Genomic DNA, 20,030 nt, shown 5'->3' with positions numbered 1-20,030 from the left:
CAGGGCCACCCCTCTGCCACGGTCATTGCATTTTCGCCTTCTGTTTGTGTTTGCAGCTCATTTCAACCTCACTGCTAGTATTTCAGTAACAAGTGACCCCGCCCTCCCCCGCTCCCCCCGCACTAAGATTTTTGAGGGGCAATGTTAACAGGACCCCAGCTGCATTCTTCAGCATGCTTTATTCTATCTTAAGGCCTTACTCTACAGGAATACATGTCCGTTTCATAATACATATAACTACATAACTATAGATATATTGCAGTGTATATACTATATATTATATATATAATATAGCTCACTGAGGAAGTCTGTTTTTTCCATAGAACTATTCATTCAACATACAAGGTTTAGATCAAAAAATAAGTAGGACAAAGTGAATTCTGACATTCCTACTGCGCCCTGATAAACCCCATCCCGCGGGCTCATCTTCCTTCCTGAGAACCTCAGGCTCTGCCCTCGGCATGTAGCACTTGGGGATCTCACTGGTGAATGTGCAGGGAAGGCCCAAGGAATGCAGCATTGGGGAGAAATCAACGCCCGCAACTAGCCAAGTCCTTGTGGTTCATGTTTGAATGGACCATACGAGCTCCAAGGGAAGACCTATGAGAAGCTTCCACAGTCTCTGTCTCTCTCTTCCTCTGTCTGTCTCTTTCCTTCCCTTTCCTCCACCTCTGTTGCTTCCTCTCCCTATCGCTCCATACCTGCATGCACACACGTACTCACGTGTGCACACATGCACGCACACACACACTCCCAGCAGCCTGTCCTGAGACGGGTCTGGAAGGACCCAGCGAGCCCAGCAGAATCAGGTCTTTGCTGGGTCTTTGGCACCACTGCTCACCACTCCCCTTCGGACTAGACAATCCCCTTTCTTCCAAGTCCCCTCCAGGGCCCAAGCTGGGTGCTGCCACCCCAATGTCCCTATCCTCAGCCTCCCCCATCCTCAGTATCGCAACCCAGACAAGCAGAGTCTTCACTTGCCTTGAGGGACAGCAGGACCCTACTTGGCCACTAGGTCACTGTGTGTTCTTCAGGTGACTGCCACATTCTAGGATTCTGTTTCTTTATCAGGAAAATGAAGAGGTTGGCTCATAGGTGCTGAAAGCCCAATTGGACCTTCCAGCTTTAACCATTTCTCACTCTGATCATCAAAGTCACACCAAGTGCTGATGGTTGATAAAGACTCAAATCTGCACAGCAACTCTGCCCCCAGATCTCCACCAATTCCGGTTCCATGATGCCTCAATGTACCAAGCAACAAAATCCCCTCTATGTGGGCCTAATAAAGTGTCATAAAGTTTTTATTTTGCCAAGGACAGACATTAAAACTGTGTTATTAAACCTATTATCTGCTATTTTATTTAATTCATAAAAGAACAGAAAATAGGACTGCACTAGTTATCTACTGCTATTAAGAAAAAAACTGGGCTTCCCTGGTGGCGCAGCTGTTGAGAGTCTGCCTGCCGATGCAGGGGACACGGGTTCGTGCCCCGGTCCGGGAAGATCCCACATGCCGCGGAGCGGCTGGGCCCGTGAGCCATGGCCGCTGAGCCTGCGCGTCCGGAGCCTGTGCTCCGCAACGGGAGAGGCCACAACAGTGAGAGGCCCGCGTACCGCAAAAAAAAGAAAAAAAGAAAAAATCTGTCTCCTACAGGTAGTTATGGTGCTAGTAACCCGAATAAGTCATTTGCAGGAGATGGTTCCTAGGTGAGGGCTGTACATACAGGTATTTCCCTGAAAATCTTCACATTCAGCAAAATCCTATTAAAAATAACAGGATTCATGGGGAAAATAGGGTTGTTGCATAGCAGTCAACACCTACAGAACCCTGCACCTGAGCCTTTCCAAAACCAGTAACGGCTTGAGTGATATCCTGGTCCAGCGGCTACCGGGCCCTGGACCCAAGACCACACAGTGACTAAGTCACTGGCTCCTGTTCCTCCTTTGAGATGAAGGACCTCAGGGGCACTCACTTCCTACAGAGACCGATCTCATCAAAATGAAAAGCCCCATCCGGAATGTCACCTGCACCACTGCTTCCTTACCGGGGCAACGCCTTCCAGCTCCTTCAGCTGCCCTCTGAGCTTTCCCATACAGCTTAAGGGGATGGAAAGATAAAAAATGGCCACAACTGGCACTAAAGGAAGGTGAATCTACACATTTCCCGTTTTCTTCTTAATTCTTATTGATCTTTAATCATGAGAAAGGCCATCCTGATCTACCAAAACAAAAGCACACAGGGAACATTTGCCACTGAGCCAACACAGCTTCCACGTATACCCGCATCGGTCCCCCATTCATCAATCACGGAAACGCATGTTGTAACAAACAAACAAATAATTTCAGGTGTAAGATAATGGGAAGTGGCTTTGAAGAAAATTCAACTGTGAGTAACATCTCACAGTTTACAAAGGGCTGATTTCTAGACAACTGGCGTGCACTCACAGAACGTCTTAAAAAGTAAGAAAATCCAGCCTACAAGTTGTTTGAAAACCTACCACAAGTTTTTAAGGTTTGTACTTGTATCATGTGAGTCAAGCTGACTCAGATTAAAAATAGCCCCAAATGTTTTGCAGCACCTCCCATAAAGAGGTGGAGTCTATTGCTCCACCCCTTGCCTCTGGCCAGCCTGGTGAATTGCTTTGAGGACGAGAATGACTTCTCAGGAAGGTCTCAAGGCCTTGCAGCCTTCCCCCTCCTCCTCTTGCTGCCCTGAGACCACCACGTGCAGGAGCCCGGGCTAGCCTCCTTGAGGATGAAAGACCACATGGAGAAAGAACCCAGCTGCCAGCCAGCACCAACCCCCAGGCCCATGAGTGAGGCCATCTGGGCTCTCCAGCCCAGCTGAGTCATCAGACCACTGCAGTCACATTAGCGACCCCAGGCAAAGCCAGTGAAAGACCTACCCAGTAAGACATGCCAATAGGATCAGGAGCAAATACAATGGCTATTGTTTTAAACCATTAAATCCTGGGATAGTTTCTCACATAGCAGAAGCAGATATAATGTGATATTTTATAGACCGTTCACTAATTCTTTATTAATTTAATAGTTTCCCCCACTTCGGAGCCAATAAACCTTTGATTCAGGTCTCAATGATCCCATAGGCCCCTAAGAAGGATCTAATCCAGCCCCAAAGTGGCAGTGTCTCCAGAGACCCTACCAGGATTGATTAAAAGCCGAGGGCTGACCAACAGCCCAAACTCTACGAAGGCATCATGCGGCAGGTTCGAGAGGAACCCGACAGATGTAAAACACAGAGGAGAGCAGTTCCCAACATTCACACTGCTCCTGGGGGGGGGAGCTGAAGACTCTGTAACCAACGCACCTAAATCTTTCTGACTGTGGTAGGCTGAAAACCGCGCCGCCCACCCCAAATGTGCCTGTGTTCGAACGCCTGGAACCCATGAATATATGAAAAAAGGATTTTGCAGATGTGATTAAATTAAGGATCTTGAAAGAGGGAGATTATCCTGGATTATCCGGGTGGGCCTAATAAGAGATCCTTATACAAGGGTCCTTAAAAGAGGAGGTAGGAGGGGCAGAGTCAGGGGAAGATGTGACAATGGAAGCAGAGATTGGAGTGATGCACTTTGAAGACGGAAGAAGGGGCCGAGAGCCAAGGAATGCAGGTGACCTCTAGAGGCTGGAAAATGCGAGGAGGCGTGTTCTCCCCTAGAGCCTCCAGAAGGAACACAGCTCTGCCAGCACCTTGACTTTAGACCGATGAGACCCAGTTTGGAATTACTTCCAACCTCCGAACTGTAAGATAATACATTTGTGTTGTTTTATGCCACTGAGTTTGTGATCATTTTTACAACAGCAGTAGGAAACTAATACACTGGAGAATTCCTCCTGACTACAAGAACGTAACTTGGAACTTTTATCCGTATAACAAAAACAGCTAATAATAACAGCTAACGTTAATTTAGTGTCTACTTTGTGGCTCTGTTCTAAGTGCTTTTCTTGTACAAACTCATTTAATCCTCACAAAAACCATATGAAGAAGACTATTACAATCCATATTTTACAGATGAGAAAAGATGAGTCTTTAAGAGGTCAAGTAACTCGCTAGGGCCACAGAACAGGTAAATGACACAGCCCACAGCTGAGCCCAGGCAGTCTGACTCCAGACCCCACATTTAACCATTACATCTCCCAAATCAAACCAACAATGATAATAATCAATTACAGCCATTTACTGAGCCCCGTCTAGGTACCAGGCTCATGCCCAGCCCTGGACATACTGTCCCTCACTTAATAGTCACAACACCCCAGTGAAGCAGGATTATTATTCATCCTTATTTACAGCAGAAGAAACTGAGGCACAGCAATGTTACACCCAGATGTTAAACACATCTGAACCTAGAAGCGTCAGAAGCAAAAGCTCGAGTTTAACCACATACCCTCCTGCCTCCTTCATCCCACTTGAGGCCCAGATGGCTGAGAAGAGGACAGAGATAAGTAGCACGACCACATAATCTATCTTCCAAATTGAGATACTCAGAAAGTGAACGGAGTCACTATTAATGCTTTCACTGGGGCAAGAGGCATTGAGCAGAACTGTCCCGGCAAACCCAGACACACGGCCACCCTAAAGATAAGTGGACTAAAATCAAGGTGCATACTCTGCAGGTCACGGTTCCCCAGAAGGGGCGCTGTGGAGCAGCTGTTGGCCCCTCCTGACATCTACAGCTGCCAGGTCACCGTCAAGGCTGGAAAAGGAGGGTGGTCCTGGCAGAGCTCAGAGCAGAATCTGCAAAGCTCCAGATCTGGGGTGTCATCACGGCGGGCCAAGTCTTTCCAATGGTGGTCTGGAAGTCCACTGAGGGCAGAGGTTGGGCAGCCCTGGATAGAGCCCAGGTATGCAAAGAGACCTTGAACCCCACTGGTGCCCAAGTCAGAAATCCATCGTGGAGCTCAGAGGCTCGGCAAAGGGCTAAGTGAGAGCCAAGCAGGGTCAGCATCCTGAGACACCAGCTCTCCTCTAAAGACCTGGGTCTGAACAAGACAAGGTTGCCCACTCTCACCACTATTATTCAACATAGTTTTGGAAGTTTTAGCCACAGCAATCAGAGAAGAAAAAGAAATAAGAGGAATCCAAATCAGAAAAGAAGAAGTAAAACTGTCACTGTTTGCAGATGACATGATACTATATAGAGAGAATCCTAAAGATGCCACCAGAAAACTACTAGAGCTAATCAATGAATTTGGTAAAGTAGCAGGATACAAAATCAATGCACAGAAATCTCTTGCATTCCTATACACTAATGATGAAAAATCTGAAAGAGAAATTAAGGAAACACTCCCATCTACCACTGCAACAACAAGAATAAAATACCTAGGAATAAACCTACCTAAGGAGACAAGACCTGTATGCAGAAAACTGTAAGACACTGATGAAAGAAATTAAAGATGATACAAACAGATGGAGAGATATACCATGTTCTTGGATTGAAAGAATCAACAATGTGAAAATGACTGTACTACCCAAAGCAATCTACAGATTCAATGCAATCCCTATCAAACTACCAATGGCACTTTTCACAGAACTACAACAAAAAATTTCACAATTTGTATGGACACACAAAAGACCCCGAATAGCCATAGCAATCTTGAGAAAGAAAAATGGAGCTGGAGAAATCAGGCTCCCGGACTTCAGACTATACTACAAAGCTACAGTAATCAAGACAGTATGGTACTGGCACAAAAACAGAAATATAGATCAATGGAACAGGATAGAAAGCCCAGAGATAAATTCACACACATATGGTCACCTTATCTTTGATAAAGGAGGCAAGAATATACAATGAAAACAGCCTCTTCAATAAGTGGTGCTGGGAAAACTGGACAGCTACATGTAAAAGAATGAAATTAGAACACTCACTAACACTATACACAAAAATAAACTCAAAATGGATTAAAGACCTAAATGTAAGGCCAGACACTATAAAACTCTTAGAGGAAAACACAGGCAGAACACTCCATGACATAAATCACAGCAAGATCCTTTTTGACCCACCTCCTAGAGAAATGGAAATAAAAACAAAAATAAACAAATAGAACCTAATGAAACTTAAAAGCTTTTGCACAGCAAAGGAAAGCATAAAGAAGACAAAAAGACAACCCTCAGAATGGGAGAAAATATTTGCAAATGAAGCAACTGACAGAGGATTAATCTCCAAAATATACAAGCAGCTCAATATCAAAAAACAAACAACCAAATCCAAAAATGGGCAGAAGAGACCTAAATAGACATTTCTCCAAAGAAGATATACAGATTGCCAACAAACACATGAAAGGATGCTCAACATCACTAATCATTAGAGAAATGCAAATCAAAACTACAATGACGTATCACTTCGCACCAGTCAGAATGGTCATCATCAAAAAATCTACAAACAATAAATCCTGGAGAGGGTTTGGAGAAAAGGGAACCCTCCTGCACTGTTGGTGGGAATGTAAATTGATATAGCCACTATGGAGAACAGTATGGAGGGTCCTTAAAAAACTAGAAATAGAACTACCATATGACCCAGCAAGCCCACTACTGGCCATATACCCTGAGAAAACCATAATTCAAAAAGAGTCATGTACCACAACGTTCATGGCAGCTCTATTTACAATAGCCAGGACATGGAAGCAACCTAAGTGTCTGTCAACAGATGAATGGATAAAGAAGATGTGGCATATATATACAATGGAATATTACTCAGCCATAAAAAGAAATGAAATTGAGTTATTTGTAGTGAGGTGGATGGACCTAGAGACTGTCATACAGAGTGAAGTAAGTCAGAAAGAGAAAAACAAATACCGTATGCTAACACATATATATGGAATGTAAAAAAAAAAATGGTAGTGAAGAACCTAAGGGCAGGACAGGAATAAAGATGCAGACATACAGAGTGGACCTGAGGACACAGGGAGGGGGAAGGGTAAGCTGGGACGAAGTGAGAGAGTGGCATGGACATATACACACTACCAAATGTAAAATAGATAGCTAGTGGGAAGCAGCTGCATAGCACAGGGAGATCAGCTTGGTGCTTTGTGTCCACCTAGAGGGGTGGGATAGGGAGGGTGGGAGGGAGAAGCAAGAGGGAAGAGATATGGGGATATATGTTTACGTATAGCTGACTCACTTTGTTATACAGCAGAAACTAACACACCATCGTAAAGCAATTATACTCCAATAAAGATGTTAAATAAATAAATTAATTAAATAAAGACCTGGGCCTGCTGGACAAGAACCCGGCGCCTGAGGTTCAGGTTGTGTCTGCCCCTTCCCAGCAGTGGGATCTCGCCCAGCCCTTCTTTCCTCTGAGCCTCCTGGACGAAATGCAGCCTCTGAAAACTGCCCTATCTCCATCCATAGGATTCATAATAATAAACAATAATAGTGGACAACAGCAAGTACTCACCATGAGCCAGGAAGTGTACTCAGCACTTAGCAGGGGTTATGGGAGGAAATAAAATCCACTCTGGGATGGGTACATAGGCTATTCCCACTTTACAGATGAGGAAACTGAGGTGGGGGGGGAGTAAGTAAATTGCCCAGAATCCCACTGCTGATAAGTAGTGAAGCTAGGATTGGAATCCAAGCTGACTGCCCCTGTAAAATCCCATTGGAACATTCTCTCTTCCCCACCTGGCCAACCCAGAGCGGCACACTCCAGTTAGTGCAGGGATCCCCAGAGGGAGGGTCCCATTCCCCTGGTGGACCAGGGACCAGGCAGTCACGTTTCACACTAATTCTCGACCAATTATAAGACTCATAGATGGGCTTTGCAAATATATCCTCAGGCCCCATTTCCCTGATGGGTCTAATTCCAGAAAATCTGGGAATGAGAATTTTAATGACCTCCCCCCAGGTGATTCCTAAAGCTTTTCCCTTCCTGTTCAAGACCCTCTTGAGCCTGATTCCATGAAAGAGTCTGCTGCTCCCATGTCCTTGACCTCCTCTAAAACTCTCTAGTCTCCCTCTGTACCCAGAGCGCAGCCTCAGCAGAAAACCTTCTGCAGGCAGCAGGATCTGTCTAAAGTACTAACTTCATGTGGGTTCCATGCATTTGGGCTATGGTTACCTTCTGTTTGTGGAAATGATACAGGTTTTCTATTTATGGAAGTGATATAAATAAGACTCTTAAAATAAGTGCATTAAAGAAAAACAGTAGGTCAATTTTTTAAATAATACATTATAGTCTGGGTGGTCGGTACAAAAAAGGGGAACCTCAAGTAGCTAAAGACAGACGGAGAAGCAGTTCCCTGCGGATAAGAGGTGCCTGAGGAGGCTCTCCTGACAGCCCTGAGCTCTGTGCTAGCACCAGCCCCAAGAGCTAGGTCACCCGGGGGAATGCATTTAATTCCACTCAGTCTCAGTTTCCCCTTGTGTAAAATCAGCCACTTCGTGGAGTACTTGTGAAGATTTAATGAGATGAGACAGGTGAAGTATTTAACACAGGGCTGGTGCTCAGACAGTCCAGCACCAGGGAGTGGACCGTGTCTGCTCCCTCCCCTCCACTCCCACGTGCTAAGGTCCCAAGTCTGAAATGCAGACATGTGAAAACTCAGTGATTCTCAAACTTGCCCACTCCCCCAAAGAGGTCCTGATATAATAGTTCTGGGATGAGGCCTGGGCACCAGGAATTTTAAAACATTCTCCAAATGCTTCTAACAGGCAGCCAGGATTAAGAACCACTGTGGTAACTAACCCCAGGGAATGTCCAGTGGCCAAAAAGTGTGGCTCCTAGGGCTTCCCTGGTGGCGCAGTGGTTGGGAGTCCACCTGCCGATGCAGGGGACATGGATTCATGTCCCGGTCCAGGAAGATCCCACATGCCGCAAAGTGGCTGGGCCCGTGAGCCATGGCCGCTGAGCCTGCGCGTCTGGAGCCTGTGCTCCGCAACGGCAGAGGCCACAACAGTGAGAGGCCCGCGTACCGCAAAAAAACAAAAACAACAACAAAAAAAGTGTGGCTCCTGACACCACCCACTCCAGGACCATTTCTGGATGACAGCTGCCCTCATTCTTGCTTCCCACCAGTGGACTCTGCAAAGGTGGGGAAAGGTGTTCAAAAGCATTCAAAACAGTTTCCTGCCCATCCGTTATCTTCACTGTTCCCACAACAGACCCAGCAGGCATCATGCACCCCTTTCACAGACCAGGCAAGGAAACCTTAGGTGGAGTTGACCCGCAGTCTTTGGGCTCCAAAGCCACTTTGCTCCTCCATCCCTCTGCACCTCTAGTGCACATCTGGACCAAGAGCAGGACTGGGAGTCATTTGCAATAAACATAACACAGCAGGGATTTGCAGAGCCCGCTGCGGGGGCCCGGGTGGGAGGCGATCGCTCCCTGCCACATGCTGCTTATTCATTAAACCGCTGGTTCCTCCCTGCCATTCTAATTATGCGCAGCGATAATAAAGAAGCTTTCTCTCTCACCAAAGAGGCTTATTTATGCGAAGAGAGCACTTCACCCCCACAAGATTGAGTCGTCACTCAAAGCCTTGTTGGAATCAAAGTCGCATCTCTTCAGCGATTGACTGAACCCCACCCACCTCCTCCTCCAGCTTCCGCCCACTCCTGAGCATCGGCGTTTCTAGAAGCGCCACTTCCCTGTGGAGTGGGCAGGATGTGGATGCCATTCCCCACTGCTGTACTCCCTCACAGTTTGCTGACTGAGATTCACTCAACACACAGTAGGACAATTATTGAGCACCTACTATGTGCCTCCCTAAGAGTATGGAAATGCAAGACACAGTCCCTGCCCCTGTTGGGAGAAAAGTGAGTGAGAGAAAGAGCACAATCTTTTAAGCTCCATGACCAATTCATACCCCATCTCCAGCATTCATTGGCTGGGTGAAGAGATTCATTGGCTGGGAAAAGTTACAAAATTTCTCAAAGGCCTCAACTGCCACATCAGCAAAATGGGGTAATAATAACACCAACCTCATGGGGCTGTTGGGGGAGTCAGTGGGATATTCCCATAGGAAACTGGAATGAACGCTAGTTGGGATTAGCCATGGTTAGCACCAAAGGCTTTGCCCCACACAGGCAGGATCTCATCCAGATGGAGGAGTCCAGGAAGGCTTCCTGAGAAGTGATACCTGAGCTGAGTTTTGAAGGATGAGCAGGAGTTTGCTAGAGAAAGTGAGGATGTTCCAGACAGGGGGAACTGCCTGAGGGCCACAGAAGATGACAGGGCTCTGGGAAACGGAGGAGACGGAAAACGCAGGAGACACGCACAGGGGTGCATCACGGTGACAGGCGACAGAGCTGCAAGGCAGGTGTGGACATGCAAGTAGATCCCATGGCCACCGCCCTAACTAGTGATACCCAGAGCATCACTTTGACTTTTTCCTGGCTCCTTTGGGAGCCACAACCAGTACCCTTCCACGCCCATCCGGAGTTCAGTGGCCACAGGAAAGTGGGGCAGCCACGCTCTATTAGCCATGCACTCATTCATGCAGATGCTCAACACAACTCCCGGAGGGCCCAGCACATGCTGCGAGACCACCTCCTAACCCTCACTCAGCCCGTTTCCAGATGTGCCACGCTGGCCTGGCAGCTTTCTCCTCAGTGAAACAGGGGTGAAAGTGCCCGTTCCTAGAGTCATTCATCCAATAACAAATGTGACCAGGGCTAAGTGAGATAATTCAGTATTCTCAGATTTCAATACCAACTAAGTCCTCAATAAACGTCACAATTTAAAATGTTTATTTTTTATTACAATTATCTGCCAGGATGGTAAGAATCCCATCTCCAAAGCCCAAAGCACTGCTTCCGGAGGTACCCCCAACCCAGGCAAAACCCCTGCCTGCTGTGCCTCTCCTTACCCTCCCCCAACCCTGGAGCAAATGACCTGGTTTCCACTGCCCACACCTAGCCCTGACTCTGGTCACCACAGGAGCTAGTCCAGACTGAACCACGCCAGCCCCCCAGTTGACCTCATCCTTCTAGGGCTCCACATGTCAACCAACTCAGGCGTTGGTGGGAGCAAGCCTGAGGGTCATCTCAGCCTTTTTGGTCCAAAGCTCCAGGGGTTAAAGGGTGGACCTTCTGATTTTATAAAGTAACTAATTTAAATGTTCTATTAACGAAATTTGCAAACACATACAAAGCAAATGGAATAGTAACGAACCGTCAGGTACCCGCCACCCAGCTTCAACGACCACCAACCTGCCATTCTTGTTTCACAGGCACGTCCCCCTCTTGATTTACTGGGAAAAGTTTTATAGCTTTGTGGCCATCCCTTCTAGCATACCCCACCACCCGGGGTTCCCACTGCTCACAAGTCCCAACACATTTTGATGCCTCCGGCACCGAGAGAATCCTTGAAGAACAATCATTTTTATGTCCCTAACAGAATGGTAATCACTGGCCCACGGGGCTGTGCAGGATGGTGGTGAAGGGCTGGAGCCCTGGAATCAGGACAGCCTGCTCTGTGTCCCAAGTCCATGTGCCTAGGTCCAAATCAATACTCACTAGATATGTGACCTTGGATAGGTCATTCAACCTATGTTTAGATTTCCTACCCAGTAAAAGGGCAATGCTGGTACCAGGTTTCTTGTGTGGCTTTAAAAAATAAAATAATGCATGTTCATTGCCCAGCACAGAATATGCAATGAGGAAACCTTAGAAATAGATGTGTTAGGTGGTGGGTGAGCAGGCTCGGCTCCTATGAGATACTATTAATATCTCTCATTTTATAGATGAAGGGATGGAGGACAGAGAGAAGCAGTGAGCTGCCAGGGACAGCCTGCTCTGTGTCCCAAGTCCATGTGCCTGGAATTGTCACAGCATGCCTGGAACCACAGATCACTGGAAGTGAAGAAACACTCTAGAATAGATGCAGGCAGCAGTGGCAGGTAGCCCAGCACACCCCGCATGTCTCCCCATTCTGGATGGGGAGCTCTCTCAGCCTGAGAAGAGACAACTACACAGTGCCCCTGTGAGTGTGTGCAGGGTAGGGGTGCTGAATTCCATTTTTCTAGACAAAGCGGGGGAGGAGGCTGGTACACATCGTTGCTCACTCTTCTGATTTGACAAATCCTATGGCCAACCTTGCACTGGATATAGCCACCCACTGTTCTAACGTAAGAGGCAAGAAACTGCTTCACTAACTTAAGCTTTAGCAATCCTTAGCAGTTCTGATGTCCCTCCCTATCATCCTACTTTTTTTTTTTTCCAATTTAAAGGGTGGGGAAAAGATAAATCAATCCAGTTGCTGAGTGATGTTCAGACAAAGACAGCCTCCAGCCCACTGCCCGTGTTTGCCAGCTGAGGAAGGGCAGGGGAGGGGGGCAAGTACGAGATGCTGTATTTAGGCCCCGCCTGGATTCTCCACGTCCCTTCCAGGAATGAGCCTTGTCAGGATCTCCCCCTCCCCCCAGCACTCCCCCACCACTGCAGTGCCGTGTCGGGAGGCACCTCCCAGATCCGCAGGAACAATGGGCTGGGGAGGGGGCAGGTGCGACTCCGAGCTCATCAGAGGGCGAGGGGACGCGGCCACAGACAGCAAGACTGTGAGTACACTTCTCGTGGTGGTTGTGCTGCCACCTGAATCAGTTTCCCCAGCTCCGGTGGGGTCCCCGCAGAGCCGAGCGCTCCTTTCCTGGATGAATTTCCCTTACGCCCTAGGCATTTTAATTTCGTCCCCGCTAGGAGGCTTGCCTTGTCGCTCCGGAGGAAGCCCCCGGGCCACGCTCCCCTCCAGCAGCTGCTACTGCCAAGGCCCTGCTGGTCAGGGACGCGCGGCATCCTTCGTGCGCCCAACTTTCCCCACTTGGGACCCACAATCCTGGCCAGCCTGTCCCCTCTGCTGGCGAAAGCCATGATTTATAGCCCTGGGATCCAAGAGCTGCCCCTCCTCTTTCCCCCACTCCCAGGTCCAGTCTCGCTCCTTACCCTCCCTCCCCCCACTTTCTGAGCCTGAACCACGCTTCCCAAAGAAAGCGGCCCTGGCACATTTGCTAAATGAGAGCGTCTGTCCCCTGCACTGGGCGCCGTCTCCTCCCCCCAAGCCCGGGCGAGAAGGGATAGAGGAGCCCCCGCCGCTTCCCTCCTCCTCAGCCCAGAGAATCCCCGGGGGTGGGCGGGGATGTAGAGTGAGATGCAGTTCGGGGAGCTACAGCCGCCACTCCGGGTGCATCTGTCCGGGTGAGAGAACAGGTCCAAATCTCTGACTCCCCCTGGTACCCACCCCCGCCTCGCTGAGTCACGAAAATGAGCCGCTGGGGACACCGGGTCACCCCGAGGCCGGCCGTTTAAATGGCCAGCGTGGGCGTCCCCGCATAGCACGCAGGGGACGGACATGGGGGAGGGTCCTCACCCAGACGTGCATTGGGCCCCCGCCGGAGGCGACATCCCGCGGCGGGGACAGTGGGGTGTCCGGGCAGGGGCTGCGGTCCTCGCCGCAGTGTCCGCATCCCAGCTGGGAGCGGAGCACGTGACCAGCGGGCCACCCTTGGCCCCCTGGACTCCCGGCCCCGCCGCGGTGCTGACCCCGGCCCTGCCTGCTAGGGAAGGATGGAGTGGGGGCGCCTACTTTTCCGTGGCCCGCGAGGGGACTGCGGGGCGCCGAGCGCGCCTCATCCCTTCCTCCGCCCGCCCCGCCGCAGCCGCAGGACCCGCACCCTGCGCTCACCTCGGGGCCCAGTGTCGCTGCCGCCGGCCTCCTTGTCCGCCATGGTAGCGCAGCCCCCGCCCGCGAGAGGAGCCTCCGGCGCAGCGCCCGTGGCCGTGCAGGTCCCTGTCCGTGTTCTCCGCGGGCGCTCGGGCCGGGTCTGAGCCGCCGGGTAGCAGGAGCACTGTTCTGACGCGGCCGCCGCCGCAGCTCGGGCTCCTCCCCGTGCTCCTCCAGGGCCCGCCCCGCGCCCCGCCCCGCCCAGCCGGCCCGCTTGGGAAGGAAGGCGCGGCGTCCGGCCCAGCCGGAGAGCCCCGGGTCCTCCCGCCCGGACCCGCCGCGCTTAGCCGGGCCCCTCCTCTCCAGGGCTCACCCCCGAGGCGGCCGCACCCCGGGTGGTGGCGCGGCCCGGGCCCGGTGGCTCGCCAGCCGGCCGGAAGCAGGCGCGCACAGGGCGCTCGGATGGGCGAGCGGCGGGGACTGGATTTCAGGCCCCCCGGTCCCGCTACGCGCCAGACCTTTGGAACGGCCGGGGGCTGAAGCCCTACAGCAAGCACCGCACACGCACCCCACTCTCCAGAGGACGCCCGCTCCAGTTTATTTCTCTCCCCTAGGGTCCCAGAGGAGCGGTCAAGGACCCGCGCAAAGGCGGAACCCGGCGCGGCCAGCGCTCAGGCCGCAGACCGACGACCTGCGCCGGGGCGATGCTGTGGGCACCGACGCGGGCGTCCGCCTCCAGGCCGCCTGCCGGACTCCATGGCAACTCGGGACCCGGGAGGCGCTTGCTGCGGAGGCTGCGTGGAGCCTTCCATATATGGGCTCCCACCCGGGCCCTCCTTACAAGTCTGAGAATAACGACGTTAATAATTCAGGGCTTGGGAGGTCAGTGATTCATTCTCCCTGTCCTCTGGCTCCACCACACACGTGCCATGGGCACCTGTTCTGTCCTGGCCAGGTGGCTTCTGAGTCCGCTGTGCAAAGAGGCAACCAGGGCCGTGATAACATTCTAATGATCACAGTCACTGGATCCTTCCCTTGTGCCTGACACTATGCTAAGAGCTTAAGAGCCTTATCTCACTTTCTCCGAATAACTCTTAGAGTTGGGGACCAGAGGTCCCCATTTTGCAGATAAGAAAACTGAGGTTTGAGGGTGTTAAGTGATGATTCCAAGAACACACACAGCAAGTAAGTGCCCAGGCTGGAATCCCCACCTAGGTCAAAACCACCAGCTTTCCCTCTGCCTTGAGATGGGCCACAACTCCAAAAGGGCATTTAGGGGAGGTGTAATCGTGCAGCCCGTTTATGGAAGAGGGGATGGGCAGAGGGCTACAGGGAGAGCCCAGAGACTGGGGTCTGCTCAGAGGGTAATGGTCTGGGTGATGAGTTAAAAGGATGAACTTGTCGTCTATCTGCCTGCATTAAAAATCCCAAATGTACAGTCTCTGACTGTGTGTGAGACCACGGGCAAGTTATTTAACCTCTCCGAGGCTTAATATTTTCATCTGTGAAATGGGTACGACAGGAGAACCCACTTCCTAAGACTGAAGAGGACTAGATGAGATGATGCGTGTAATATGTTTCACTTGGGGTCTGGCGTGTGATATGCAGTCCAACAAGTATTAGATATTATTAAGTCATAAGCTTTTTAAAAAGTGGACAATGGCCAGTTGGGTGGGGCAGCGGGCAGTAGGGGCATATGGAAGGGGGGCTTCCAGAGTAGAGAACAGTGTCTTCCTGCAGAGCACCCTCTCCTTACCAAGGTGGCTTGCTTGCTCGGAGGCAGACCCAGGAGATGGTCTGGAGGCCAAACACAGGCAAGAGGAAGGGCTGAGGCAGCTGTCCAGGTGACAACCTGGATGAGCAGGCTCAGGATGAAGAGTAGAAGGGCCGCCACTGGCCCCGCATCAACCCGAGAGCTGCCTTCCCGGTTCAGCTCATATGTCTCCATTGAGTGAAGATGGCCGGGCTGAGGCTCCCTGGAGTGGAATATGAGAGGGCAGGGACGGCCACCAGCACTCTCTCCACTGAGCATCAGTGTCACATGGACGCATGCTTAGGCAGTGATGCCAGAAAGAGCTTTCTGTTAAACATGGTTCTGATGGAGTCTCTCTTGTGCTCAAAACCATGCTGGGCTTCCCTCATCTATGGGAAAAAGCCCTGACTCTTTCAGAGAGACATGCAACACGTTTCACAATACTAGTGAGCCCAGCCTTCCTCTTCTGTAGTCTCTTTCCCAAGAAGCCTTTCCTCCACCAGCCTTCCTCGGCCATGGTCACAAGCTGCCTCTATCTCCACGTTTGGCAGCCCCTTCACTTCCCTCCTCCTCCTGCCCACATCCAGACATCCTTCAAGGGCCCAGTCCAAAGCCATCAGCCCAAGGACACCTAGGACACTGCCCCGCACCCCCAGGCTCCCACGGTATTCTACATACTCACACATCTCTCTTTTTCTCCTCCCTCTACACTGTCTGCCGCCCAGTACTCAGGAGGCTCCACCGTCTATCTGCAGGGAAGCCCACCTCTACACCCAGGGCTGGACTTTCCTCCAGGGCTCCAGACCTACTGAAGGTCTCCCCAGGGTGCTTCCCAAGCCCTTCCCACTCAACCAAGGCCTGGCTCATCCTCTCCTGCCCTCCCTCCTGGGTGCCTGGTCTCAGTAAAGGCAGTGCCACCCTCCAGTCGCCAAGCCACACACCTGGGCATCAGTTTTCAATGCTCTCTCTGCATCCATCCAAATTTATTCAATCTCCAAGTCAAGTGTTGCCCAGTTGATCTCTCTGTCTTCACGGCCACCTCCTGGTCCAGGCCCCATCAGCTCTCACTGCCTGTGGGTCTGCAGGGTCCCCTCACTGGTCGGACCTCTGGTTCCTGTCCTGCCCCCTCAGTCCGTTCTTTGGGAATCCAGTCTGCCCTGCCCACCTCTCCAGCTCCATCTCTCCCCTACGACTTCTTTCAATCCCTCCCGCCCACCCCTGTCTCTCTTATGCTGGGATTTCAAACACCTTAAAATGCATTTGAGGTTTGGACCACTCCTCCCCTCATCCTGCTACCGCCAGCAACCTGGAGAACTCAGCATGGGTCTCCCCAGTCCAGGAAGCCTTCCCTGCACTCCCATTCTGGCCTGGGTGCCCCTCCTCAGTGTCCTTATGGCACCCTGTCCCCACCCATCAGGGTCCTGACCCCCGGTGTCAAGACCTCGGCCTTGGCAGCCTGTCAGAACCAGCAGGAAGCCCACAGCCCTCGCCCTCCTACCACCTGCTATGGAAAGGCCTTGGGCACCATCTTCCCTCTCCCCTGACCCCCAGCTGTAGTGACAGGAGAGCATGTGAGGCAGATGAGCAATGACATGCAGGCCCTGCCGTGGGCAGAGAGCAGACAGCTCCGATTTTCAGGGAGCATGAAAGGCGAGGCACACTCTGCCTTGGGTTTGCCCTCGTGGCGTTAATAATCATCACAGGAGTTAAGAATCGCCCTGGTGAGCACATGCTCAGCAAGCCAGGTGCTGGGATGGTCTACACGCACTGTCTCACCGAATTGTCGCAGTAGCCCTTGCTGTTTTACGGGAGAGGACATGGAAGCACACAGAGGTTGAGGCACCTGCTTGGCTTCCTCAGGCTATTAGTAGCAGAGCTGGGATTCAGGGACAGGCCCATCTCTTGTCACTGGACATCAGGAAGGGCTCCCTCCATCCTCCTTTGATGCCCATGGTCTCTTCCCTAACAGCTGCCACAACCCTTCTGCTGCTACCAGATCCTACATGAACTGGCCTCCTGACGCCTCTTGACTCTCACTCCTTCAGCTCTCCCCTCCCTCAAGCACAGGTCACCCATCTGAGCCTGCCAAACTGGCCCCACCTCAGGGCCGCTGCTCTCGTTGGTCACAGTCCCCAAGAGCATCACGGGCCTTGCCCCTCCCTCCCAGTGCCTAGGAAGGCACTGGCACCTTCCCAGACCATTCCATCTGAGGCCACTGCCTCTCCCCACTAGGAGTTAAGCTCCATGAGTATAGGATCTCGGACTCTGGTGCTCACCTCTCTATCCCAGTGACCAGAACAGTGCCTGGCACATGGCAGGCACTCAATAAATGCTTGATGGTGGATGGACTGACTCAGTCAGTGAAACCAAAACACAACAGGCTTTGCCCAGCAAGAAGGACAAAGCCCGCTATCGGGATGTTACCATGACTCCAGGGGCTCTCTCAGCCGTTTCAGGGCAAGTCAGGTCCAGATTTGTGGGAGGTCACTCGGCAGCAAGTCTCCTCCAGCTCCCCTCCAAACCTCCTCCCCGCAGTGCTCCCTGTGGGTGTCCCACAGCACCCGCCATACAATTTCTTCTCCACCCTCGGCCACGGCGGCAGTGAGGATGCCCCGCCCCACCAGTACCAATTTCAGATCTCAGCTGGACACTTGAGTCCCCAAAAGAGGCCCAGGCCAGAACCAAGTCACCACCTTCCAGTCCCCTCATGCTGGTCACTCCAGCCACATGGGTCTGTCCTCAGGTTCCCCAAAAGCCCACACCTCCACTGGGAGCCCATTCTCCGCTCATCTTGCCAGGTAAACCTCTCGCCTCCCCCAGGTCTCAGCTTAGACGGCACTTCTTCCAGGAAACCCTCCAAGACAGCATGAGGCCCTCCTCTGTCCTCTGTACCTGACTCCCCAAGCGTCCCTGTCCTAGCACTTATCACAACTTAGGGGTCAGTGTTATTGTTAACCCACTGTATAGATGACAATACCAAGGCCCACCTAGTTAAGAAGCCGCAGAGCTGACACTAGAACTCTGAGATGAGAACTTGGGTTGTTCTCGGGTTGTTCCAACTTTAGGCTGCCCATCTCCCCCTCCAGCTGCAGCTCCCCAAGGGGAGGTGGGCCACGGCCACATTTGTAGCTCCCAGACTCTGGCATGGTACCTGAACAGACAGTTAAATGTAAACGAAAGCAGCTTCCTCAGCTTCAGGCCCTCACCTTTCTCATCCTCTCCAGGATCCTCTTCACCCAGCAGTCCACAGACACCTCCCGCCAACAGCCTCCCTCTTTGTTCTTTGGTCCAAACAAAGACGTACCCTCCCGCCTCCAATATCAATTCATGCAAATGGAAGCCCAAGCCCAGAGGCCCACCCAGCTAACTACTCCACCAGGCAGCCAGGATACCCTGTCACCTGCACCCACCGCCCACCGTGAAAAGGGCTCAACACACTGGACAGGTGGGGAGTGGGTGGCCGAGGGCAGTGGCTGAGTCCTCCAGCCCCAGCTCAGACGAAACTGCAGAACATTTGCTGATGGATCTACCGCTGAGGGCGCTGGTCCTGTGGACTCATCGGGACATGAGACAGGGGAAGTATAACCGAAGGAAGCAGAGTGGAAAAGAGCACGGGTCAGGGGGTCAGCCGGACCAGGGTCCACATCTGGACTGAGCCCCTCCCCGCCCCCTTCAGGTGACCTGGGGACACACCTCCCTTGGTCTGTTTCTTCATCTATAAAAGGGGTTGATAATCATAGGTAGGATAATTATGGGAGATAATATACGTAAAGCACTCAGCACAGGGCCAGGCTATATATGCCACAGTACCTAGGACTTCTTATTGTTTAATTTGTAAATCTGGACCACAAAAATGCCTCCTCCTGTGTATCATGAGCTATAGAATGTATCTAAGCAAAATTTTCTTGGCTGATAAACACACACAGAAGATACAGGGGTGAGAGGCTTTTTTTTTTTTAATGTTTATCCCCCCCCAAAATTTTTTTTAAGTTTGAGAAACACTGATACTCATCCAAATCTGAGCTTTTATGTAGGAAGTTTCCAGTAAAAGCTGCTTTGGACTTTATGATATGGCACCAGAATTTTATCTATGAACTAAATATCATAAAAGTGACTCCTTTATAGCAAGACCAAGATTCAGATGAGCTAAGGCAACATAAAAATGTATGGGGAGGGGCTTCCCTGGGGGCGCAGTGGTTGAGAGTCCGCCTGCCGATGCAGGGGACGCGGGTTCGTGTCCTGGTCCGGGAAGATCCCACACGCCACGGAGCGGCTGGGCCCGTGAGCCATGGCCGCTGAGCTTGCGCGTCCGGAGCCTGTGCTCCACAACGGGAGAGGCCACAACAGTGAGAGGCCCGCATACCGCAAAAATGAAAAAAAATGTATGGGGAAAGCCTGGGCATGTGTCAGGTCCTTGACCTCTGACTTTTAGTACATTTTAAAAATCCAACCTCAAAGCCGAATCACGGTGTACAGTTTATACATCCTTTTCCCTTGAATTTCCATCCCATCTGGTGTGAATCAGCCTCTCCATTAACATTGCAAAACACACTCCACATATACAACATGGGCTGCTGCCTGACTCCTCCACTGGAAAAATTCAAGGGCCAGAGAAAATTATTTCTCAAGATATTACAATCACTACGACCTGCAGTGTA

General features: G+C 51.3%; 1 protein-coding gene across 2 annotated transcripts in view; it reads right to left on the bottom strand.

Annotated features, from left to right (window-relative positions):
• The window catches only part of HSPA12A (heat shock protein family A (Hsp70) member 12A), a gene marked incomplete at both ends in the record, with an annotated part of 141,740 nt that overhangs the window by 50,614 nt on the left and 71,096 nt on the right, over positions 1–20,030 (bottom strand). Inside the window, one exon of one of the 2 annotated variants that reach the window (XM_082854172.1) lies at positions 13,641–13,683. The exons of the other annotated variant lie outside the window; for it this stretch is intronic. Within the exon in view, the coding sequence (XP_082710298.1) occupies positions 13,641–13,683 (43 nt within the window). Of the gene's footprint in view, positions 1–13,640; positions 13,684–20,030 lie in introns of those variants that run through there. 2 annotated transcript variants of the gene reach the window in all.

Source organism: Leucopleurus acutus (genome assembly GCF_964270905.1).
Source record: "Leucopleurus acutus genome assembly, chromosome: 14".
NCBI classification, from domain to species: Eukaryota; Metazoa; Chordata; class Mammalia; order Artiodactyla; family Delphinidae; genus Leucopleurus; species Leucopleurus acutus.
The sequence above is the reverse complement of the archived record's forward strand: the minus strand, read 5'-3'. Positions and strand labels throughout refer to the sequence as shown.